We start from the raw sequence: 26,251 nt of genomic DNA, 5'->3' as shown, positions 1-26,251 counted from the left end.
TCTCTCTCTCTCTCTCTCTCTCTCTCTCTCTCTAGTTATCTATCTGTTATTATAATTAACCGCTTGAAAATTCATTACGCTCGCCTTCGTATAAGTACCTATATTTATATGCATATCTATGTATTTATATATGTATGTACGTATGTACGTATATAATGTAATTAGGTGATTGGAAGGCAGCCACTGTTTAATGCATCCCACTATTTAATCTTGTCTCACTCAAAGCAACACGATACCTATTTAATTAGCAATGTTAATTATCACGAGTCCGAAAATTCTCGAATCATATTGAACGATATTTATTACTAACGCGAGAGGAGAAAACGAAAAAAAAAGAAAGAAAATATAGAGAAATATGAAATAAAATAAGGTTACGATAATTCAAACGTTCGATAAAATTATATTTGTTCGTATACAGGAACGAATGTAAGGAGACGGTTTCCAATTTTATCCTGTTAAAAGTTCATCAAACGAGATAGAAAAAATATTACTAAGGATGAAAAAATACGGAAACCCAATAAAATATTTATTAATTATACTTTATAATTGAGTCCGACGCTCTCGTTACTTTCTGGTAGTCTATCTGGTTTCTTCCGTATCTATCTACCTAGATATTTCCATCCCAGCTCCCTTTTCTCCAATTACCACCGATGGAGAATGAATTTTCTCCGCATCGATGCTGTCGAGGATAGCTTGCTAATTTTCAGAGAACAATGTAAATTTACATTTCCGTCCGTACGGAAATAAACGCGAACACGTTATAAACGTGTTCTCGATTAGTAAGGGCAGAGAAATGCGTCGTTAACAGCTTGCAAAAGGCATTACAATATTTCATAGAACGAGCATTCGTAGCACTTTGTGTATCGAGTTGAGAAAGGAAAGGATAAAGAGAAAGAAATAGAAAGAGAGAGAGAGAGAGAGAGAGAGAGAGAGAGAATAAAAGAATAAAAGAATTCGTCTTAGAGATCAACAAGTGGAACGTTTGACGGTAACAATGGCACCTAATTTATCGACTATTTTTACCATTCTGACCCCTGCCTCCTTCCAATCGTCAAAATGACCTTTGACGTCAGCAACATAGCGTCCGTAGCAAGAAGAAAATATATATCTCTGGGTTATATGTACGTCGGATAGCTAAAATCGACTCACGGCCTCTCGATCCTACGTGTTCTTTCTTTTAACTCTCAAAAATTTTGCGATCGCTTTTGCGTTATATCTTTATTATCTTTTTTATCTTCTTCTTTTTGTCTTTTCTTTTTCTTTCTTCCTTTCTTTTCCTTCTTTTTTTTTTTTTTGTTCTCTTTCAAAGAACTCGTTTCCATTCACCTCAATTTCATCGCGAGTTTCCTACTAATGAAGGATTCGATTTATTTTTTAACAACAATTCGAAACGTTGTTCCCATTAAAACGACAAATTCGCGTTAATCTTAAAAAAAAAAAAAAAATGATATCGTTCGCAATTTCAAAAGATATTTCCGTTCCGCTCATAGGAAATCACTCAGTCACTTTTTTGTTCTCGAACATTTAACGCGGGCTTTGTTAGACGACTGTCGTAGAAGACTATTAATAAATGTCCGTTCGGTCGTTGCGAGAAATGTAACTGATGGATCAGCGACAAATGTTCCAGTAGATGCCAAGAAGGTTTTGCGCAAATCCGTTCGTAGTTTCAATAAAACAGAAACATTGTTGTCTCGAAACAATGGATGGTATTTGAATGGATGGATTCGATTGGAAACTAAGAAACTCGAATAAACATCGCAAAATTGAAAACTTTTTAGTTGATCGGTAACGAGTTGACAAATGAAAAGGGAAGAAAGAAGAAAAAAGGTTTCTTTTTCTTTTTTTTCTTCTTTTTTATTAGCGCTTACAAAACGCATTTAGGGTTTTTAACACGCGCCAGTGACTTCCGACGAACCGGAAAGGTTAAATTCGTATAGACGAAACTCGTGACGAAAGAAGAAACGTTTGCGTCGGCGTCGGCGTCGTCGTGCGTCGAGACGACAAATAGCCGGATGCTTCGCGAGGCCGAACCTGAAATAAGTCCAAGACTCGTGCAATCAGAGAAGATCGAATCTGATTGGAAACTTCCTATACGAAAAATCCGACAATTTATGTTACGAACGTGTCTTCCTGTCGTTTCACTCGGACTACTGTTAGAAAACATCAAAATTTCTTACCGATCAGAGTCTACGTGATAATACTTTTTAAAGATATAACTTCGCACAACAACTTAGAAACAATTAATTGCAAGCAACGAAAATTTTTTTCCACGATAAAAACTCAACGAATTTTAAAAAGATATTTTTCGTGCGATACGAATATTAAAAATGTTGTAGAATCGTTAATTATTATTAATGAAGTCTCTCTCTCTCTTTCTCTCTCTTTCACTATTTACATTTCTACAGATACTTTATTCACTTTCTGACATATTTATAATACATATATCCATAAAGCCGTTCCAATCGCTAAACATAATGTAAATCGTTGTCGAAGAGCTACGGAAGCTGATCGTTCGGTGGTGAATATCGGGTGGTGCACACTTTGATGTCGAGACCGAAGACAAACTTCTTAGCCCAACGTACTCTAATTGTTCAACGAATGTTCCACGGAGTCTAATTTGCAATTCAAGAACTTCGGAAGTACGCCCTTCGAGTTCTCAAGTACGTTGAGAAAGACCGAAAGACAGACAGAGAGAGAGAGAGAGAGAGGGAGAGAGGGAGGGAGAGAGAGAGAGAGGAATACGGAGGGAGAGAGAAAGAGAGAGAAAAAGAGAAAAAGAGAGGGAGGGAGAGAGAGAGAGAGAGAGAGAGAGAAAGCTCTAAACTACTAACTTTACTCCGCTGATGCATCGTACCTGAAAATAGAAGTGCAACGACATCGCGGATGAAGAAGAAGATCTTGACATTGTCTTGGTGTCTTTCATTCGGCCTACGTTTAAAGTAGGAAGAAGACAAGCAGAACAGTTAAAAGTGACACAAAAGTTACAAGCATCAACGCGATCCCTCTTAAAATAATTAATCCTCTATTCAAGGATTAGATTCGACTTTCCTTCGTTTAGACTAAAACACGTTTCTCTATATACTATATATCTTCGTCATAAGATTTACTTTGGCACGATATGAGAACGAGTAATTCGTCTTACATCTATATACATATATATATATGTATATATATATATATATATAATCTCCATATATATGTATATACGTACATAGACGTATATATAAAACGTACGTATGTATAAGATTGCATTAGCGGCTTCACCTAAACTATTTATTAACGATGACAAACTTTCCTTTCCGTCATATGCTACATATCTTACTCACGTCGTTAATATGATGAAATTATTAAACCGAAAATGTGTCAAGATATATAAATATTATTTATATCTAATAATTAAATCCACGTATTATGGAATAAATGAAACAATTATATTCGATCTTGAATAATAAAAATCTGAAAGAACAATGATCACAGCTTTTCTATTTTCTTTCTTTCTTAATATTCAATTGATCTATTTAAAGGTAACAAAGAAAAAATTATAATAAACAATAAAACAGTTAATAATACGTAAAACAGCTTAATATCTCGATTTTGCACCTTGCGAATCTTTTTTTAAAAAGAACAAAGAAGAAGAAACAAACAAATAAAAATAGAGAAAAAAGAAAGAAAAATAGAATTGTCGCGAGAGAGAACACGTATTATATTTGTTAAACTGCATGACACTGCATTCTGAGTTAGTATTAATAGTATCCGATGCGCGCCGGTGAGCTTCTCTCCGCGAAGGCAAAAAGCCGAGTGCAGTCTTTCGTGATCCGCGCGAGGATGAGCTTTACTGAAAACTATACCGTTCTTATTTTACAGGCATGGAGCAGTTCGAGCAACTGCTAACGTGCGCGATATGCCTGGACCGCTACAGGAACCCAAAACTTTTACCATGCCAGCACAGCTTTTGCATGGAGCCGTGCATGGATGGCCTCGTCGATTATGTTCGTCGACAGGTCAAATGTCCGGAATGTCGTGCAGAACATCGTATACCTTACCAGGTATGTTTACACAAATTTTTCGATTAAATATATACGTATATGCATATATAGTTTTATGTGCTTGTACAGCATCCAATTTTTTGTTTTTGTTTTTATTTGAATGAATGAATGAATGAATCGACCTCATCGAGCGGAATATACGAATATTAAAACACGCGTTTAAATTTAAAACGAATAGAAACATGTTTCTGTTGATTTTTTTTTTTTTTTTTGTATATGTGTCTATCTTAATACAATTTTTTATACGAATAAATCGACGTCATTGAGATTGGGATATCTGAATTGTACGCGATTATATGATAAATGAATAGAAGACCCTTCGTTGATATTTAGTATAGACGTGTGTACTACACTTTAATGCTACGCAATATTTTTCTGAATGAATCGACGTCATTGAGCGGTATACCTGAATCGCAGATACGCATATAAATTAAAAATGAATAGAAAAATATTCGTTGGTATTTGTATACGTGTGCATTATATATACGGCCATTGATAAATCCCCCATCACTTTTACCTTTGTGGAAACATAAATATTTATTATTTGTCACTTCGATTTGAACGTTAACAGTGATCAATAATATATAATAATAAAACCAATTTCATTGAAATTTTTATATCTAAATAATAAAAGGAATAAAAAGGGAGACTTTAATTTATAAACATAAAAGATTTTTTCTTATTCCACCTATCTTATGAAAATGATACGTGTGTGTATATATATATAACACAATGCTTAAATTAAATTAAATTAAATTACGTGTCTGGTGAGTTTACTAATGGCTACGTAAATAGATACATACATACACCAATGACCAACATATTTTATTACGAGCTTAGTATTCGAAAAAAAGCAATCCGTTCGATCAAGATACAGTCGAGTCGTTAAAACGAACGTTGGCATATTGCCCAAACGAAAATTCCGATCGGAAAGGCCGTCCGTACGTCCGAGAGCTCTAGGAACGTAATCCTATCGGCTCGATATCTTCTTCGATAATTGCGCTCTCAAAGTAAACATCGATTATGTCTGCCATCTCGTTGTCCTTCCTTATCGATCGTTCTGATAATGAAATTCTATGGGATTTTCTAACACCTAAAATCCTAATTTCATATACATAGAATAAATATATCGATTTTGGATAACCAGTTTGATCATGTTAACGTTAACATCGCCATTTAAACGTAATCACTGCTCGCTAACTCCCCTAATTGAGTTAAATGACTCTCATACTTTAATTACCAATCAACGTGAACATTTATTAATTACTTTAAGGGTACTACATAGAAACGTAGTTAAACTTATGAGATTATTGCAATTAGTTATACGAATAAATATACAAAATCACCTGTACTTAATAATGTAATGAATATCGCGACCACAATATTCTAATAAATATTAAAGTTTCGAGTTATATGTGACTCGTGTAAATATACGAATATACATCTACATCACGTTATTACATATCTCTATTATTAACACGAGTAAAATAAAAAGTAAAAAGATTATGAATTTTTTCCTTTTTTTCTTTTTAATTTTCTGTAATTAACACTGTTCTCGGTATAACGTTGAAATTAAAAAGTTTGCGATACGAAAAAGGGGCAATAATTAGAGAGGAAGAAACAAAATTTCAAATGAATTTTTTATGTTAAAATAAAACCAAACTATTTCCTTTCAAGCTCGCTCCTCCTTTTAATTTCATTTTTCTTTTCCTTTTTTTTTACATTTTTGTATCCTCGAAAATACATATGTATATAATATGTAATATATTTTTGAGCGTAAGAAATTTTTTGTATGTATACAGACATATTCATAGATATATTTAATTCGAAATAAATGTTAGAAATTCCATTGAATTTCCTTCCATGAGTTATATCGCGTTAATGCAATAGCGTTGTTTCCTAATAAAATGAAACGAAACGAAACGAAACGAGACGAAGCATTGGGAGTAAGAGAAGGAGATTTCAAAAGCTGCTCTATCGACCCGGACTCGGACATTTTGAACGAGCCGTCAAAAAGTGTTTCGGCAAACCGCACAAGAGCCTCGTACCGATCACTATCGATATACCGCGTCGATGCTACGATCAATACCATTAAGCCGTCAAAGCGGGTTATTAATCTGATTTCGCATGGCGAGTATACTCTCGCGAGCAGGTGTTTTACGCTCGTCGAACTTTATCTCGCAACGATGCAAATAAAATCGTTCGCGGATATATTCTACCGAAATACAAATAAAACATTTATATACACTGTGATTCGTATCAATCTTATTTTTGTTATACTACGAGATATCGTTTGTGGTTTCTTAAAAAGAAAAAAAAAAAAGAGAGAAGAAAAATTACACTTTGTATTTTACGAATTAACATTTTAGAAAATGTGTTTAAAGTATGACAAAAAAGTATATCGATGAAAACGATCGTTAATATTTTTTCTTTCAAGTAAGAAAAACTTTTTAAATATTTTTTGATGAAAAATACCCTACATTTCTTTTTCTTATTGTCTAATACACTTTAAATTCTATATTCTATTCTAAACGTTTACGTTTTAATCGCGTTTAATGGCGACAAAAAAAGTTAGATACGTCTATGAAAATAATTTCTAGTAATTATTTCCGTAATAAATTATTCGAACAATATCGAAAAGCTTTACGTAGATTTGATCCATCAAGTGTGAAATATTCGAGATAATCTGACTACTTCAATTCACCCTGTAGATTCTGTTCGTATTACGTGATTGAAAATATTCGAGGCAAATTATCGTACTTCAAAGAGCTCTCTCATGGATGATTGGAACTTTGCATTTGAAATTTTGAAAGGATTTGATAAAACATTGTGAGAAATCCAATCGCAAACATTTATACCCCAGATAACTAAATATATGTGTATGTTTATATGTGTATATATATATATATATATATATATATATATATATATATATGCATATATCTATACATGTACATACATGCATCCATATGTACTTTATTATGTATGTAGATACATACATTGAAAATTCGATAGGACGTTCACCAATCAAATTACACGTTTCGATCGTTAATGCTAATTTCTGTTACCACCGAACAGGGTGTTCAAGCCTTCCCTACCAACGTGACGTTACAACGATTTTTGGAGTTACACATAGAGATCACAGGGGAATTGCCAGATCCAACCAGTGGTCAGACGATGGAACGTTGTGGTGTCTGCTCCGAAAAGAGCTACTGTTCCCTCTGCGTTCATTGTGAGAAGAAATGTTGTCCTGAATGCAAGGACGCCCATATGGACATCCTCAGACGTGAAATAACGCGTATCAACTCGCAGGTAAACATTATACGTATATATAAGACTTATCATACTTTTAGACTCTTTTAAAACATCTATACTTTATTATATATAATTATGTTTTATCCGAAATAAAATAAATAAATTTATATTTTACTCATTATTGAGTCGCGTGTTAAAAAAGAAAAAGTTGCGTTTACAGATTATTCTAAAAGATTTAAAAAATTAATTGTTAAAAGACAAAAAAATAATTAGTAGACTTTAATCTCTTTGAAGATTTTCTTCTTTTAAAACTAACAGTTATCTAAATAATAACAATTCTATATCAAATTTTTTAATAAAATATTCTAAGGAAATAATGACGATTTTAAATTTAAAAAAATTCCGATTAAATTAATAACAATTCTTGAAAAGTATAACACATATTTTTACTATGCAATTATTAATTCAATATACAAGAGACTCCTAGAAAAAAAGAAGAAAGAAATATAAATAATAATTTTGTCGTAATGATCGAAACGAAGATCGATCGAGACATAAAGCTCGATTTTTACGAGATCTTTAGAAACAAGATCGTGGTTTCTATCCTCAAAATTTTGCCAAGACTTTGGAGGACGTCTAAAATTGCAGCGTCAAAATTTGCGATACGTCCAAGTTTTTCCGGCTGCTTCTTGAATGCTCGAGCAGAATCGTGGATAGAATTTAATCACGATCGCCTAATGCGGACTCGACGTCCTGTTTGTTTCAAAGTACATACGTCATCGAAACGACGACGACAGCGACGAGGAAATATCGACATATGTAACTATGTATATCTCACTGATTCATGATTATTTCCACGAGATAGGATAAATTTTCGCACTATTTCATCTCGTTTCCTCGAAAATTCAATTATTTTACTAAATTTGAAAAAGACGTCAATTTCTTTTGGATTCCGTGAGAATATCTTTTTCTTCGTAATTAATCGTAATTTATATAGATAAATAAATTTAACGCAAGTACGCACTCATACGTATTAATATGGAGAAAGAGAAAGATATTAACCAACATATACATATATAAAAAAAAGACACCACATATAAACGATATATGTTACGTGATTATAAGAGACGTATGAAAAGTAATGCAAAATAAAATATATGAAAAAAAAATATATGAAAATAAAATATATGAAATAAAATATATGAAAAAAATATATACGAATATCATGCATCATATCAACGTTCTAAATCTCATGGGAGAAATATAAACAATCGATAACGTCGTAAGGTCAATTGAGTCGTTCTATCTTTCTTTAATTTTTTGTTTCTTTTCTTGTCCTTGTCTCGAAGAGAACGTATACGTGTAATAACTTGATAATAAACGACGCAATATTCGTAAAGAAAATTAAACGAATTAGATATCTATGTACCGCAATGCAGAGGGATGAAAATTGTCGCTAAATATATAGAAAAGTATATTCACGGGAATAAGGTGATACATATGTATATGTAATATATCACGTAATTCTATTTTCACGTACGCTTGGTGAAAGTAACATACTGTGGGTAGTTTAACGGGCTATCCTAAAACTTCTTTTCGCGAAGCGACTCTGAAAGTGGGAATAACGTAGAGAAAGAGAGAAAGAAAAAAAGAAAGAAAAGAGAGAGAGAGAGAGAGGAGAAGGAGAAGAAGAATAAGAATAAGAATAAGAAAAAGAAAAAGAAGAGAAATAGAAGAAAAGGTTATAGTAAGAGAGGATGCTCGTAGTACACAAAGCATGGCTCGCACGTGTATTTTATGAAGACTCGTTTACGAAAGGGAATCTCAACGACTTACCTCCTCCTCTTCCTTCGGTGGTAACACATTTTCAGCGAATTTCTCTTCTACGTTGCCAGGAGGATCGTAGTTGCAGACAATATAGATCTGTCCGGTTGGAGAAGTGACCATTCCGAATCCCATAAATTTCGTTTCTTTCCATACCAGCTGCGTAAAATGACGTACCGCCTTTAAATTTGCTTTGGATTCTTCTTCGTATCCGTAATATTTACTTTCCTGATACCTACGTATGACCAATCACGTATCGTTGAAATAAACTTTTTAACAAATATCTTTAATTACGAAAAAAGAATATAGATAAAACACAATTTGTAATAAATCTTAAAGGTTTCCGTATACGTATGTGACAACTTTTCATTCACTTTGTATTATCGATTAACGTATCACGTTTCATGATTAAAATATAAATAATATATAAATTACGACGAGAAAACGTAATATTAGAAAAGAGAAATGAAAGAAATATCGTTGTTAGAAAAGTATTTCAGTATTAACCAAGAGTCAACAGCTTCGACGACGGGTCCGGAACGACTAACGTCCCCAAAGAAGGCAATGTATACATTTTCTCCGTAGTGTAGAGTTTTTCTTCGAGTAGGGTCACCTTTTTTCGCCAAATAAGTCGCCCATACGTTAGCATATTTGTTCAGCTATAAACAAACAGTTCACGCACATACATACAATGTACACACGTATATATATCGAGCGAGTCAATGTGACCTTTATTTTACGATTGGAAATTTTATAAACGAAACGTTACCCAATATTAAAATATATATATATATATATATATATATATATATCGTTTGCAATAATACGAAAATTCATTTGCAGATAATATCGTATTTATTCGTAAATATCTAATAAACGATTTTCGAATGATAAATAACATAGAGAAGTAATATCGTTTGGCTATGGAATATAAATTATTTAATCTATTCTGGAGTATTAGAGTTAGATTTCCATATAGCTAGATTTCTTCTTCCGTTAGTGGCTCGATCACGAATAATTAATTTTCCTCGATAAATCAGATTTATGTGCCATAGTCGAAGTCTTTATTGGCCCGTATTAAATCATCGAAAGGATAAGCGTTTCCGCCAACGTATTTAATGACTCTAATTATCTCAAAGAGTTATTAACGATGATATAAATCGAACGCGAACGTGTCTATGAACGAAGGTGTGTAAAAATCAAGGTAACATACGTATTTACATATATAATACCTTCGGTTCAATTTGAAGTGGTTCAGATCCATGAATGGCTCGATAACGATTGTGTGCGTCCAAGCAATCTTCTATGAATTTTCTACGCATGAAAAACAAATATCCTTTCATACGTTGCAACCAAAACGGACTATGGATCTAAATGTGGAACTCACTCCATCGTCGACGAAACAGCTCGGTGCCTTACGAAGCGAGATACGAACCAGAACTTTCTTTTACGTCATCTTCGAGAACGCTGAGCGTTAGGTTACCTCGTAGAAACGTTGAGACATTTCGATTCAAGAAAACAACAGAGAGATGTATCTACCGTGTATGTGCGTGTGTGTATGCACCTACGTGTCTATGCATCTATGTTCATATATAACGGAGTGAACTCAAATCGAATTCATTTCTAAAAATAAATGCATGAAGACACGGTTATCCGTAGAATATAATGATCAATAATAGATTACCAGGAAACTTGTCTAATACTGATAAGAAATGAAAACGTGAACTTTTTACAATTTCTATTATTCTTTCTTTAAACATAAATATTTTTTTCTGAAATATGATATGATATATATATATATATATTCTATCTTTTTTTTTTTTAGTTAATAAAAGTATCCTTTTTTCTCTAATTTAAACGTATCCTAATTTTGTAGGTTCGGAGAGGTCTCCACAGGCTACAAGATGCCCTGGCATTGGTCGAAAAAAATACATTGGGTCTGCAAACTAATTGTGCTGCAGTTGCCGAAGAAGTAGACGAGATTTATAGAAGATTGAGCAAAGCTTTAAAAGACCGAACGGAATATCTACGCAACGAGGTCGACCGGTACTTAGGTACCGAGCTACGTGGTCTGATACAACTCAAAGAGAATCTCGAATTGGAAATCGCAAACATTCAAAGTAACTGCGATTTGGCAGAGGCTCACATCAATGAGAACGTTCCTTGGGACGACTCGGAGCTTCTTGATACGAAAGAACTCTTTCTACGTACGGTGGAATTCATCAGGTTTGTCTACTCTTAGAATCGAGAATTCAAGTACATTGATTTCTACGTATTCTAAATTATTTCAAAGAATTTTTACAAGGACAAATGATTTTTGAAAAGAAAAAGAAAAGAAAAAAAGATACAAATTTATTTCTTCTTTCTTTTTCTTTCCTTTTTTTTTTGTTAATTTTTCAATTCTTACAAAAGTTTATTTTTTTACGTTTGCATTAATAATATTAGAAATTTCGAGTACGAAGCTGGGGATTACAGTAGAAGAGTGCGTTTCATGATGGCCCATGATCCAAATCAATTAGTTCTTCACGTGGCTGGTTATGGAGAACTCAACATCAAACCGGAAAGCGGAAGCGGAGGATTGTTAGGTAGTTCGAGCAGTTTAGCACCCCCAGGTGGTTCTCCGGGACTTATGAGGAGCAAGAGCGATCATCGTCTTGCTTCGCAGTATCGACAGCAAGAAGAGGAACGACTAGCCAGGAATCGATACGTTCCTGAATACGAGTAATTATCGTCCATTCGATACTGCCAATAGAGATTATATATGATCGTTAATATCGATCATATATATGTAAATCATAGAACGTTTAATCTCGATCATCGATGAAATTAATACCACCCTCGCTCTCTAATTCTCTCTCTCTCTCTCTCTCTCTCTCTCTCTCTCTCTCTTTCTCTTCCTATTCTTTTTTTCTTTTTTCTCATTTTCCTATGCATATATATATAAGCGCATAGTATACATATGACGTATGTACATATATATGTGTGTGTGTATATATGTGGCTGTACGTGAATATGTACGTATAGGATATTTCATGAGAAAGAGAAATACTTAACGAGAACGTGGCTTCGTAAAAAATGTATTTAAGCCCGGACGGGAATTACGTTGGTCCATTGCCAAGTGGCGCTCGAGAGAGTATATTTTTCAGAGTGTCCCACATATCTGTTCCAGCATAAGTTATAAATACGCTCGCGTACCTCTTCATTCGACTTTTCTACGTCCCTTTTCTATCCTTACCAATGTTCGTCTATCTCCGTCTCTTTCTTTTTTTCTTTCTTTCTTTCTTTCTTTCATCCTTTTTTCCTTTTTTTTCTCTCTGTGTCCCTCTCTCTCTTCTTTTTTTTCTTCTATCATGTATTACAGGTGCAACAGCTACTATTACTAATCTAGTCTTATTGCCGAGGATCTTTCTTTTAAAATTAGGTGGGAAAAATTTTTTCTCTATAATGTCGCTCCATCCCACGAGAAGATATAACGTAGACCATTTAATTGTTAGCGCTTTAATGTAATTTCGCGTGGTTAGACCGTTGCCAACAAAGCCGTTATGTTAAATGGCCTCGTCAGAATGTAAATTAAAAGCCGGGAGAACAAGCAAGTATGTAACAGCAGCATCACGTTATATTCAGTAATTCACGTCGCGCGTACTTTTTAAATGCGAATCATATGCCGGGAAAATGCTATTAAACGAACAAATCGACAATCTCGTTTGTCTGAATATATTAAAAAGGTAAAGAGATAGATAGATAGAGAGAGAGAGAGAGAGAGAGAGAGAGAGAGAGAGAGAGAGAGAGAAAGAGATGATTAATCGATCTGATTTATGTCAATAAATAATACTACAATTTATAATGGTACAAATAGAAAGAATATAACAATAATGATGATAAATATTATTTATATCATACTACAGTATACAATATAAATAATATAATAGCAGTTTCATGTGTACACGGTTTCGATATAACAGAATGTAAAAAATTGCAACAGCTTTCCTAACACGAAATTCTTATAAAACAGTTTCCATATAGCACACGTTTCGCTTAACACGAGTTCGATAGAACACGGAACGAATTAACCATATTGTAGGAGAGTCCCCATATATATATATATATATATATATATATATATATATATATCGGCAACATTTGGTACATAATGATCGTAGAGCAAAAAAAAATTTTATCGAGCCAATAAAAATTTCAGATACGATGCACCTGAATACGATGCGCCGAGGAATAAGTCGCGTTATAGAAGCCGCTTTATGAGGCATCGCGATGGCGACGATTCCGATGGCGATTCGAGATCAACGGTGAGATTCACGTCGACGCCACAAGAATCTGGATTACGAGAGCGAGTATTGGACACGGAAGATGCAGCGAGAGGACCGTTGTCCGGTATTTTCCGCTTGACGGATTCACCACGCGTTATGAAGAAACTTCAAGAGTGCGAAAGGGCTGGCAAGAGAAAGAAGGAAGAATCCGCTCAACCTACGCAACCGCAAACACCGAAACCTCAGGTTAGCCCAATTCAAATGTAGAATTTCGAAGGATCGAACGGAAGGCGAGATAAAAGAAAGAAAAAAAGAAAGAAAGAAAAAAGAAATATATAAAACTCTTTCGAAGATCTTTTTTGCATTTCGATGTCGAGTGTGGCTCGACAAAAATAAAGAAATAATACGTCGAGGGTGACTCGATAAGATATAGTTCGAGTGTGGCTCGATGATATATGTTAACAATGTCAAGGTACACTCGACACGAATCAGTCATACTTCCAACGTACAAGATACGCAAGCCTGGCCCCGAGTACAAAAGGCAATGAAAATAGTTCGTTTAAAGTCAAGCCTTGTTGATCCCTTTCGTACGTACGTGTAGGTACAAGTTAGAATAGCACCGACGGCAATGGCGAGACAAGTCAGCGAGGACGACGAAATTTCCAGGATCAAAAAGCAGAACAAGAACGCGGCACAGCCAACGGTGGAAACGGTGGAGGAACGACAGCCGCAACCACCTACGGCAGCGGCTCATCCACAAGCGAGAGAACCACCGACGGAGCGTGAAGCGGAGGAAGCTGCGGTCAGAAGACCACCCACGATCGCGAGGTATTAAGCTCCCTTGAATGCGAACTAGGTCGACCATTTCTTTTACTTTTAAGCTGTATTTAAAGCGTTTCCCAAAAAAAAAAGAAAGTAAAGATAAAAATACACATGTATAATATAACCTGTATACTTTTTGGATTTTATTATCGCGTAAGTAAAACTTTTCCCTTGACAAAAGAAAACTTTATTCGTACACCTTTTACGTATGTATCATATATATCTATATAGATGTATATATAGATATATAGATATATATATAGAAATACATTTTTGTGGAACGATAGGAGAACTTCAAGTGACACCCACGCTCCCGCAACCAGAAGCGCTTCCACGGACTCTAGCACAGGCTCTGAGAGTTCAACGGGATCGGGAATTCGTAGCACGGGCGCCCCATTCACCGCCGAGGAAATGAAACAAAAATACCTGTCGAGAGCACCGCCAACGAATACGACCACAAGCACGGTCACTGCCAGCTCCGGCAGAGATTCCACGGCGAGCAGTGTTCCTGCTTCGAGGCCCTTCCAAAGCCGATTCTTAGGCACAGGTTGATAAAACGTGACTCTTGAATTTCTATGACCCCCCTCTGATACATTGTGATATATTTCCGTTGTGGAATGTATTTTATACGATATACCAACCTAATTTGTAAATCTCCATAAGGCTGGAGAAAAACGTTGTTATAACGCGTGTGAAAATTTAGATTGTATATTAGAAAATATATCCAGGTACATAAAGCTCTTCCATTGATTCGTATGCAACGAGATGTAATACTCGAAGAATTTTTCTTTTATTGTGGACGTAGTGTCGCTGGTGCTTTGAGACTTTTTATAATTCCCGGTGTGTTGAAAAAAAGAAAACAGAGTTAAATAAAAGAGAACTTAATGAATCCAAAAAGAAAAGATACAAACTAAAAAAAAGAAAAAAAGAATTGATGTAAGCAAAGGAAATACAATAAAGGTAAAATCTAGCGAAATATATTTCGTGCTTTTACGAGAGGCATATACCTTGTAGATTAGAAAAAGCTTATATCTATTCCTATATATATATATATATATATATATATATATATATACACATACACAATACAACATATACTTATCATTAGAGATTTATTTTACGCGAGTGTGATGGAGCTAAAGCTCGCTGGACCTGGTCTTTATTTTTCATTTATAGGTAATCGCGCGGCACCCCCACCACCAGCGACGACACAGTCAAGCAGAGAGGAAACAACAACGAAGAAAAAAGAGGACGAAGAGGAGGAGGATGAGGAAGAGACGAGCAGTTCCTCCGAGGAAACAGAATCCGAGACTGAAGAGGAGTCGGAAACTGACACTCACACGACGCCAACTACGTCGAGCATCCCAACGTCGACTCCTCAGGATCGTCAAAGAAACGACGCTGCTATGGCACGAACCGACATAGGTGCGTTGTTAGCTCGAAGTGCCGAGGCCCGACGTGGAAGCAAGGAGGATTCACCCTCGACCAGGCAAGTACATTTCACGATTAATCAATCCCATTTTTCTTGAAATTATCGTTTGACCACTTATCAATCTTTTTAATCGCACACCGTCATTCAATTTCTTTCGTCGAAATAAATATCATATTTTTTCAACATGCAACGCGTTAAAAACTATCAAAACGGATATTTCTTGTAAATATTACATATTACGATACGGTATTAAGGGAAACGCATTGTCATCCTTTTCAATGGATATTAATCATACGAACGTCGACAATACTTTTCCATCGACCTCTCGCACCCTCCTCCTTCTCCTCTCCTCTCCCACCCCTCGCCCCATACATTTATCTCGATTTCGATTTTAACGAGTGACGTTTCGGTGAAATTTCGCGAAAATAAAACAAGATTTTTCGACGCGTTGAAAATGACCATTGGTGTGTGTGTACCGGTAGATATACGCGAAAAAAAGATTCCACGCCACGGAACGTTCGCCGACGCGATAAAGTCGACAGATTTTTACACGACAAGAGACCCGCGTCAGTTTGTTTTTTCAAATAAACCATGACTGACATCGGTCAAAGTTGTAAAATCGTATCGGCGAAACGTTATCTCGTGGTGGCCGAAACCATGCCATTTTTCTTTTTTTCTTCATCTTCTTTTTTTTGTTTCTTTTTGTTGTGTTAAATATACGGAAATTGTACATACGTTCACCTCCTTTCTTGTCATTTCGTTTTGCGTGTTCTAAGTTGTCTAAAACAGAAAAAAAACAAAAAGAAAATAGGAAAAACAAAAAGAGAAAAGATAAAAAAAATAAATAAACCATGTACTTACGTGTAGTACGTTAACACGATCAAAAACTTAACCCCGTGTGATGTAAGCACAACTACGTTTACAATTAACGATGACTGTCAATCGTACATACACGTATGCAACATGCACGACGATAAATCGTGTAAGCTCGTCAATTTTGTTTTCTTCAATCAAAATCGGATATCGGTACGCGTACGGTCGCGAGATCGAAGACAATTTTTTCAATCATTCATTCGCCAGACAAGAATGCGAAAGAAAAAAAAAACAGTCAATATATCGCGATAATAAAAAAAAAAAAAAACAGTAAAGATAATAAAAATAACAATAAAAGTATAAAAAAAAAAAAAATATGAGGAAAAGAAAAAATGATGAGGAGGGAATAAAGTATTTAAAAGAGAAAGAGGAATGAAGGGACGAAGGAACGAGGTCGAAAAAAGTGTCCGAAAGAGAAAAGAACAAAAAAGCAAGGTCGAAAGAAAAGAATAAAATTATAGAGATAGAGATAGAGAAAGAAAGAGAGAGAAAACAAAATTCCACAAGCCAAAAAGAAAAGAATCGATCGATCGATCTAATTGTTAGGTATTCGACGCCGAGGGGAAGTCCCGCGCATATCGTGACGAGCCCGACGAGCCCACTGACGATGACGACGACGAGCGGCTCGACGATGACCGGAAGTGGTGCCGGAAGTGGTGTTCCGATATCCTCTACTGGTGGCTACTCCTCCAGCAGGTTCGTAAAAAAGACGTCCGTATTAGACGACGATGACGATGTTGCCGAGGACGATGACGATGACGATAAGTCGGGAAAAAATCTTATTAAGCGTGATCGCCTACAACGTGGACGATCGTTTAGTCCCGTTGTTCAGAACGATCATATTAGGACGTTTGTTAACGTATTGTGCGGGAAAGATGTCTTCGTTTTCGAGAGATCGGCCGACGATAAAAAAATTATCGCGAGTATGCCTAACGAGGACGTTATTGGATCGAGCGAGCTCGTTAGACCGGAAGTTGTTGACGTTGAGACGATAACATCGACGATGACGATGACGACGACGACGACGACGACAGCGACGACGACGACATTGACGAATACCACCAATACCTCATCTCATTCCTCATCCCGATCCGTGAATAGTATCACTGACCGTCGTCTCGAGGGTAGCAATCACGAGGCCGGCGAACACCAACGCGAGGACGTTGTCATCGACGGTCGTAAGGTGAACGGCTCGACGACCGTTTCTGAGAAACTCGAGGACGAGAAGACGAGAGAGTATAAGACTGATAAGGACGAAGAAGATGAAGAGGACGAGGAGGAGGAGGAGGAGGAGGAGGGAGTGGAAGATGGCAGTGAAAAGGCAGATGGTCATTTGAAGGACGAAGAAGAAGAGGAAGAATCCTTAGCCGGCGACGAATCTACTTCGGATTCGATGGAGGACGAGGATGAAAAGACAGTGATCAGCGTTCACAAAGGATCGGACAGTGAGAGAACGGCACGTAGTTCCTCGCTTCTCTCCGATAGAAGTAACGAGGATGAGCTTTTCGACGATAACGGTTGGCTCGTTACCGATCAAGATCTTCAAACGGACGGATCGACGAGATCGTCGAAGAATCAAGAATCAAATTCGTTCGAAGGAGAGGACGACAGGATGATTGAGAAGCCATCGACGACGATGGAGGAGACGAAAAGGGAGCAGGGCATTCTGAACTCCTCGAAGACTCCTGAAAGTTCATTGAGAAGCAGAGTGTACAGGCAGAGCAGTATTGGAAAAAATGGTTGGTTGATTTCGGACGAGTCTGAAAGCGAATCCGAAAGGGCAGTCTCCCCTGCAGGTTCGACAAAAAATACGGATAACGTAAGAAACGAAGAAGACGTCGAGATAAACGAAGAGGATACGAAAGGAACGGTAGAATCGAAAAAGGACAATTGGAGCATCGAGGAGAACGGATGGATGATAGTGAACGAGGAGGAATCTACTAGTGTCCCGAATTTATCGGGATATAAAGATCCTTCGTCTTCCCCGGAGAAAATGGAGTTAAAGAGAGGAAGATCGAGCACGATTCGTTCCCAAACGACCACCGACCTCGTAACGAGAGCTAACGTCGAGAACGGCGCGTTAATCGCGAACGCTAACCGTACTAAAGAAACCGAAAGATCCGACGAGCACGAAGATGCGACCGATGTCGATATCAGTATACCGATGCAGATGGTAACCACCGTCTTCTGTGTGTCCGTACTGTGTTACAGTGTTCTAATGAACCTTTTCCTTTAAACGTTGCTCACATACCCATTCATTACTATTTTCCCTGGTCCTTCCCGCCCGACTTTAAGTCCCCACCGTTATTCCGCCAACCCTTATTCGCAACCCCTATTTTCACCGGCTTCCTTCAATGGTCGTGGCGGTTTTGCGTGTTAAATATTTACCGGCCGAATGAAACCAACGAAAGGAACGTGTTTACCTACGAACGTTTGCCTTTATCGTTGTTATATATCGGAGAAAAGTTTTCAATGGAATAGTTTAGTCAACCACGTCGTTTAGTTGGCCCACGATCCTTTTTTCTTTCGTTTTCAAATATAAAGAAAATGAGAAAATATTTACCAGCGCAAACCGCACGCATAACGTCGATACACCTGTTATACCCGCCTACAACCTTTATTTCTCGTTTTTCGTCGTGTTCGTCTAATTTCTTTCCATGAATAACGGTACTCCGGCTTCTTAAAAAAATATGGTAAAATGTTGTTACCGTACGTGTACGGGTGTACGTGTTAAGAAAAAAAAAAGTACGTCCCGTTCTCGGCTTCGTGATTAAATCGATGATTTCTACTTTTTCTTGTCATTAACACCAATTAATAACTTTAACGTGTTACGCAGTGAATTTATCATTTTACCATGTTTTATTAAAAAGCATAGAAAGAGTAAACAATAAGAAAAACAAGAAGAAAGAAATTAAAAAATAGGTAGAAAACTAAAAAAATTAATCCGAAATAATTGGCAAAAATAATCGGTGTTCGTTCGTCAAACTTTTTATCGTTTCGGATTAACCCTAATCTCTTTTTTTTTTTGTTTGCACGCAATAGTCTTGCACGACGCAAAACGCATATCCCTCATTGGAAAATAAAAGGAAAATAGAAAAAAAAACATTCATTCATTTTATTCGCTTAAAATATATAATCGATGTTCTATTGATCTGTCGTTATGAGTTATAACACGTTCTTTATCTCGCTTCATCCTCGTTCGGATGATATCACGACTTTAAACACGATAGACTCTTTTTAATAGTTTGCATTATGCTTCTCGTAAACGTGCATTTGAAATATTGTGATAATCGTAAGATCGCGAATTTGTTTTTCTTATAGAAATTTATTCAGCGAAAAAATTACGCTTCCCGCGTCTAGTTATCTTTTTCTTATTATCATGATTTTTTTTTAAGATTATACACGTAGCTTTCGTATAATTTTTTTTTTTTTTTTATATAAAATTTCTACAATAAAAAAATACTCTTATATATATATTTGCATATACACGTGCACACGTACACACACGTACACAAACACACACGCATATACACGCGCGTCGATTAATCGCGTTAAATAAAAAAAGAAAACAGAATAAGAAAAAAGAAAAAAAAAAATAGAAAGAAACGAGTGTAGTGAGAAACCGTCCTCCTATATTAAAGCAGCTTTGAAAAACCACGCAAAAGCGAAGCTTTCAAAATCGTTCCCATAACAACGCGATCATTCGTCGGCTTTGGTTATCACGTGTTATATTCTAATAATCACACGTAATTATCCCATCGCCAATGAACTTATCGCGTAGTTACTTTAAGTTTTTGTACTCTCTTCTCATCCTAGCGAAATACGTCATTGCGTCAGTTTGTTGGTGTGGTAAATAAACTGCATTTCTTTGTGATAACTCGTATTATTTATTTCCCTGTCAAACTGTCCTCACAGTATGTACATATATATATATATATATATATGTATGTGTGTATGTGTATATATATATATATATATATATATATATATATATATACGTATAACAAAAAGAAATGTCGTTTCCCACCTGTGCACAAAACTTTTTTCTCGTTTAATTCTCTTTCTATTCTTTTTCTTATATTAATATTTTATCTATCTCTTTTTTTATTTCTCTTTCTATGTCAATCATTCGTACCTCCCAGTTTTCGAATTGATATTATTTGTTTAATATTTGTGTCATTGTTTCTGTTATTATTATTTTTTTTATTATTATTACTATTATTATTATTATTGTTATTGTTATTATTATTATTATTATTATTATTATTATTATTATTATTATTATTATTATCATTATTACATAACAACAGTACTCAATAATAGACGTAAATGTCGATATAAAACCTTTAATTTTTCGATTCTTTCGATCGTGCATTTTCAACGAGAATAAACAAAAAAAAAGGAAGAAAAAGAATTTAAAAATGTAGATATATTTATTACACTGACAAATTGAACGTTCGAGTTATGATAATAATAAATAATCGATGTTGGTCAGTGAAAACTCACGCTTCGAAATAGAAGTAACACACCTCGATCATGATAAAAGAAACACTCAGTGCCGGATTAAGAAGGAACTTTTGAATGTAAGGAAAAGGTAAAACTAAAAACGCGATTTTTAAATATCGTTTAACTTATTTAAGCCTATACCTATAAATTCAAAACGATTAATGGATTCTTTGTAACCTATCCTTTAAACAAGTTTATCGTAATGAAGATCAAACATTTAAACGTTGAATCATTTTTAAAAACGTTTTTTATTTTACATTTAATGCTCATGTTTATTGATTCTGGAATGCTGAAAACGCTTAATACGGCACTGGACTACGTTGAGAGAAACTCGACTCATACCTCTCGCACGATGGGAGAAATTGTCAACCGATCTCATGTCAGGTATAATGCGTTATCATTCCCAAAATGCTTTACATGTTGTAGGCTGGCACATACATAGTGAGTAGAAATCGCTTTCAAAAACTAACGATCTACGATTTTTTTTCTTTTTTCATTCCTTTTTTTTTGAGCTCTGCGCAATATCAATTTTTCTCATTCTTTCTTTTTTCTTTCTTTCTTTCTTACGTGTACTTTTCCTTTCAATTTCTAACAAATAGCTTTGTGTAATGACAAAAACTAAAAAAAAAAAAAAAGGAAAAGAAAGACAAGCTTGATCAAAGCAATAACGCGAATAATAGTCTACAAGTATTTGAATTAATCGAATTAATTCGATCTTTTTACCTATATATCCACCTATACGACGATCAATACATATAGAACGGACAAATTTCAAATGTCCAACGAACGAATTTCTTTTGCAAATAATTTTAATTACCCAATGACAAACGTAACATATTCTAATTTCTATTTATTTGATCAGTATTTTTAATTAATTGATCGTAAGTATTTTCTAAAATAAATGGTCATTGGTATATGAATATTCTTATCAAAAATAAATAATTAAGTGTCGGGGGTGGCGCGTCACTTACGTTATACTACTGATATTTTATTGTAAATACTGTGATCATTTATTTAAAATACTGATTAAATGTTTAACAATACTGATCGGATAAATAGTAGCCTAACTTATCACTTATCGTCTTTCTGAACCTATAATAATATTTTTTTTCTTTGAGTTTCTTTGTAAATCAATGATCACTAAAAAGAAAAAAAAATTCGTTCGATCTTAAATCAAACTATAAATCGAACGTTGATAACATAGTAATCGATATGAAAGAATTTTGCACAATCAAATAAAAATAATTAAATGTAAAGATCACGTACCTCGAACGCATAACTTTGTTTCGCCATTTGTCAATAATTCTACACGTTTAACTTCATCGCGACCGGCGGGAGGAGGGGGTGGGAGACAGGGAATATCGAGCTACGAATATCAAACGCTTTGCTTTCCACGACTAACTGTTCGAACCGACTTCTGCAGAAATAAAATAATATCATTTGGAAAAAATTTATTACGTGGAATCAAATTGACTATTCGTTTGGAAAAAAAAGAGGAAGAGAAAGATCATCGATCCGTTTTTACTGATAAAAAATTTCAAACGATTTGCTTTTCGAATTATATCAATTTATTTTTTATAGCCATTGATTCAAATAGAAAAAAAGGAAACAAAATTCAAAAAATAAAAAAATATATGATCGCTGAATCACGAACGATTCGTTGTTTAATTTAATTTTTAACGAGACGAAAAATTCTCATCTAAGGCTTTGTTAAGTTAAATGTTGTGTTAAATGCGTACACACATACACACACACACACACACATACACAACTACACAAAGAAACATACATAGACACATCGTTCCGATAAAATCATTCGCAGTTTTAATACTTCTTGGAGCTACACGATAACGACTCTAATACACGTAACATCGCGCCAACAATTTATAGTCAAAGGATTATGCTAATAGAGATAAAATCTACAAGGAAGAAAAAAAATATAGAAAAAGGGAAAGAAAAGAAAAAAGAAAGATATATACGTTCCGCGGTCGCGAGAAAGAATAGGATCGAAAGTGATGCGATCGATGATAGCTTGTCGGCCATCGTTCGTGCGTAAGCATTCGCGTGCATATAACGTTGCAATAACGAGATAATTTCGACATGAGAATAACCCTTAACGCTAATCTTACAAATTATCGACGTAATCGGCACGCATATATGTTATATAAACGCGCACACACACGCACACATAAAATACATACCCACAAAAGTGGGTAAGAAAAAAAACATAATAAAAGAAAGGAAACAAAAAGTAAAAAAGGAGAAAAAACAAAAGGAAAATACCCAATACGAATTGAGGAAAACGTCGATGTGCCGATAATGTTGCAGGTTCTTGAACAAGAGCAGAAGCCAAGCGGCAATGGCGTCGAGGGAACGGGAGAGAGAACGGGAGAGAGAGAGGGAGAGGGAACACGAGAGGGAACGCGAGAGGGAACGCGAGAGAGAACGGGAAAGAGAACGAGAGCGAGAAAGAGAGCGCGAGAGAGAGCGAGAACGGGAACGGGAGAAGGAGAGAGAAAGAGAAAGGGAACGAGAACGGGAGAGAGAGAGAGAGAACGCCGTTTCTGGGATAGGAGAGACAGAGACAACGACAACGACAACCGAACCCTCGACTCTGCTTCCCCGTTCGCGATACGCCGCCCTGAAGGAGAGACGACAACGATTGGCTCGTTCGAGAAGCTCGCACAATTTCGGGGGCGACGAGGTCGATCTAGACGAGGAGCCACCGTCGCCAACCACCCAATCACCGAACGCTTATCTCGCGGCAAAATACGGCGCCGGTTCTGAACTAGCGCGTAGCCGTAGTACTCACGCTTTAAAGTCGAGGGAACCGAGTCCGGAACGGGACCGATCCGGTGCCGAAAAGGATGGCGCCGCCCTTAGTTCCTGGGCAAGATATCTCAAGAACAAATACGGCAATCGTAGCACCAAGGACAAGGAGCCGCCTTCCACGACCACCTCGATTCCCTCATCCAGGTAATCCGACTTGATTCCTCAATCTTTAATCTTCGACTTGAATAGATATCTTTCTTAGACGTTTCCAAATGTTTCGTTGTTGATTAGATGTCAAAGGAATAGGGGATATTATTGTTTCCTTGGTACATCCTAATGCACTATGTAAAATTTTATAAAAAAAAAAAAGAAGTCATTCACACTGATTATTATGTCCTTCTTTACTACCTCATCATTTTCTTCGTCATTGACCTCTTAATTGTTATCCCTTTTTGTTTCTTTTTTTTTCTTTCTTTTCTAGCGCCAGCGCAACCTCCAGAAGGTTATCGCTCGGTCTACCTCTTAGGCACACCGGTCAAACGTCCTTCGAATCTTCTGACGACGATCAAAAAAACCCGTCAGGCTCCCCCACGTCCCCTACAGCAGCTCCCGTTATACCCGCGGCAGCAGGTTCCTCCACTAGGTGAGCATACATTTTTTTATAAATAAACTTTTTTTCCAGATATTAACGAATCTATCGTTGGAGAAATCTAACAGGAAAGAAGGAAGAATATTCTCTTACTTATCTCTGATTTTATCTTTATCCTCTTGGAAAAAGAATTCCGAACGCCACCTATGAACTTTATATTACCGACATTTCGTACTACTATCGATCCAACTCTTCCTTATTCTATTCAGCTATATGATGAAAATAAACTTTCATATATATTCTTTTTGTTTTAAACGATTTTTATTTCATCGTAGGAGTAATTATCTGCTAAAGCGGCGACAGCTGTTTAAATTTGGGATGCGGGGGAGCGAAGCCGGATGCTTTACTTGGCCAAGAGGCCTTGCAATCGGCCCGGACAACACCATCGTCGTTGCCGACAGCTCCAATCATCGTGTTCAAGTAAATAATAACTTTCAGCAACGATGTCGTCCAACGACCTACGAAGGCCCTTATCAAAGAACACCGATAATCTGCGTAGAGGCTTGAGAGAGCCTCTATTCTCTATCTCTGTCTGTGTCTTCTACTACTCCGATGACCCCATCCGATTAGAGAGAGAAAAAGAAAAAAAAAAGACGAAATGTAAAAAAAAAGAAAAGAAAAAAGAAAAAGGCAATCATTTGAAATTTTTTCAATCGAGGTCGCGAAAATTTTCTGGTCGAGTCGATCGTTCGAGTCCGACTCCGATGTTCAAGTTCCATAAAAAATGTCCTCGAGGAAGGACACCCATAGAAAAAAAAAAAATTGAAAAAAAAGAAGGAAGAAAAAGAAAAAAGAATATTGGGGGAAAAAAAGGAAAAGTACCAAAAGTTGCCAGGCGAGAGAAAGAATAAAAGTTTTTGGGTGACAGTTGTAATGATCGAGAGAGTCCAAATAAGAAAATTTTTTCTAGAACGATAGATCTTTCTATAGTTTGTACGGGATCCGTAGGAACTGGTCTCTGTACTGTTTGAAACTTGTGATTTATAGACGTTTATATGAAGCATTGTTTTTCTTGTTATTCCCACCCTTTGATTGAAAAATAGTATACTTATACGCATATATATATATATATATATATATATATATATATATGTAGAGAAAAGAAAAGTAAAGAAGAAAATATAATATAAAGATCATAAGTATAGACTTATCACCATTGTCTATACCTTCTTTTTAAAAACTCTTTTCAGCCGGACAGATACCGCAGCAGCAACACTCTGCTATCGTAATACTTTTGACACTCACTGCAATCGTCATTCGAATGTTGCAAGGCGAATCACTAGATTACTTAAGTACTTAATATTTCAAAAGAAAAAAAAAAAGAAAAAAGGATTTATAAAATAATGATTACCGTACAATTATTTCTTTCTAAACGACTAATCAGTTTTTTGCCTAAGAGTTGTTCGAAGTAAATAAATAAATCAATCGATAAATTAATTAATTGCTTAATTAATGCGTAAATAAAATAATAATAAACAAATAAAGAAATAAAGAAATAAATATAACATAAAACTAAAACGATCGTACGCATAGGACACGTGCGACGACAACTCGTGCTTCATTAATAATGTCTGACTATGATGATAAAATATTTAACAGGAATTCTCAATACGTTTCTCCCCCCTTCGTTCATTCCGTATACGTGTGTGGGATCCAGTCGATCGCGTGTTACACACATACAGCTTTTATCATGTTAGCAGACTCTAACAAAGCGCATTTAACTTTAATCCCATGAAACGTATAGACGCATTCAGTCTCTATCTCTCTCTTTCTCTCTTTTTCTCTACCCATCTCTCTCTCTCTCTCT

At 35.7% G+C, this 26,251-nt stretch overlaps 2 protein-coding genes across 6 annotated transcripts in view; one reads left to right on the top strand and one right to left on the bottom strand.

The window, feature by feature from the left end:
• The window catches only part of LOC122630512 (101 kDa malaria antigen-like), a 59,149-nt gene extending 48,320 nt beyond the window's left edge, over positions 1-10,829 (bottom strand). The window contains exons 1-4 of one of the 2 annotated variants that reach the window (XM_043815070.1): positions 10,513-10,829; positions 10,358-10,439; positions 9,633-9,784; positions 9,138-9,360 (exon numbers count right to left, since the gene is read on the bottom strand). In XM_043815070.1, coding sequence (XP_043671005.1) covers positions 9,138-9,360; positions 9,633-9,784; positions 10,358-10,439; positions 10,513-10,517 — 462 coding nt within the window. In that variant the 5' untranslated portion in view covers positions 10,518-10,829. Of the gene's footprint in view, positions 1-9,137; positions 9,361-9,632; positions 9,785-10,357 lie in introns of both variants that reach the window. The other variant, XM_043815069.1, reaches the window with a different exon arrangement.
• LOC122630505 (RING finger protein nhl-1) overlaps positions 1-26,251 on the top strand; it is a 56,208-nt gene that overhangs the window by 25,503 nt on the left and 4,454 nt on the right. Inside the window, exons 3-14 of one of the 4 annotated variants that reach the window (XM_043815051.1) lie at positions 3,865-4,046; positions 7,125-7,358; positions 11,002-11,351; positions 11,571-11,846; positions 13,324-13,636; positions 13,992-14,218; positions 14,500-14,759; positions 15,389-15,701; positions 17,064-17,213; positions 23,352-23,999; positions 24,277-24,438; positions 24,720-24,864. In XM_043815051.1, coding sequence (XP_043670986.1) covers positions 3,867-4,046; positions 7,125-7,358; positions 11,002-11,351; positions 11,571-11,846; positions 13,324-13,636; positions 13,992-14,218; positions 14,500-14,759; positions 15,389-15,701; positions 17,064-17,213; positions 23,352-23,999; positions 24,277-24,438; positions 24,720-24,864 — 3,258 coding nt within the window. In that variant the 5' untranslated portion in view covers positions 3,865-3,866. Of the gene's footprint in view, positions 1-3,864; positions 4,047-7,124; positions 7,359-11,001; positions 11,352-11,570; positions 11,847-13,323; positions 13,637-13,991; positions 14,219-14,499; positions 14,760-15,388; positions 15,702-17,063; positions 17,214-17,618; positions 19,621-23,351; positions 24,000-24,276; positions 24,439-24,719; positions 24,865-26,251 lie in introns of those variants that run through there. The other 3 variants (XM_043815053.1, XM_043815052.1, XM_043815054.1) reach the window with 3 other exon arrangements.

The sequence above is a fragment of the Vespula pensylvanica genome, chromosome 7 (genome assembly GCF_014466175.1).
Source record: "Vespula pensylvanica isolate Volc-1 chromosome 7, ASM1446617v1, whole genome shotgun sequence".
NCBI classification, from domain to species: domain Eukaryota; kingdom Metazoa; phylum Arthropoda; class Insecta; order Hymenoptera; family Vespidae; genus Vespula; species Vespula pensylvanica.
Note: the sequence above shows the minus strand (reverse complement) of the source record. Positions and strands in the feature narration are given on the sequence as shown.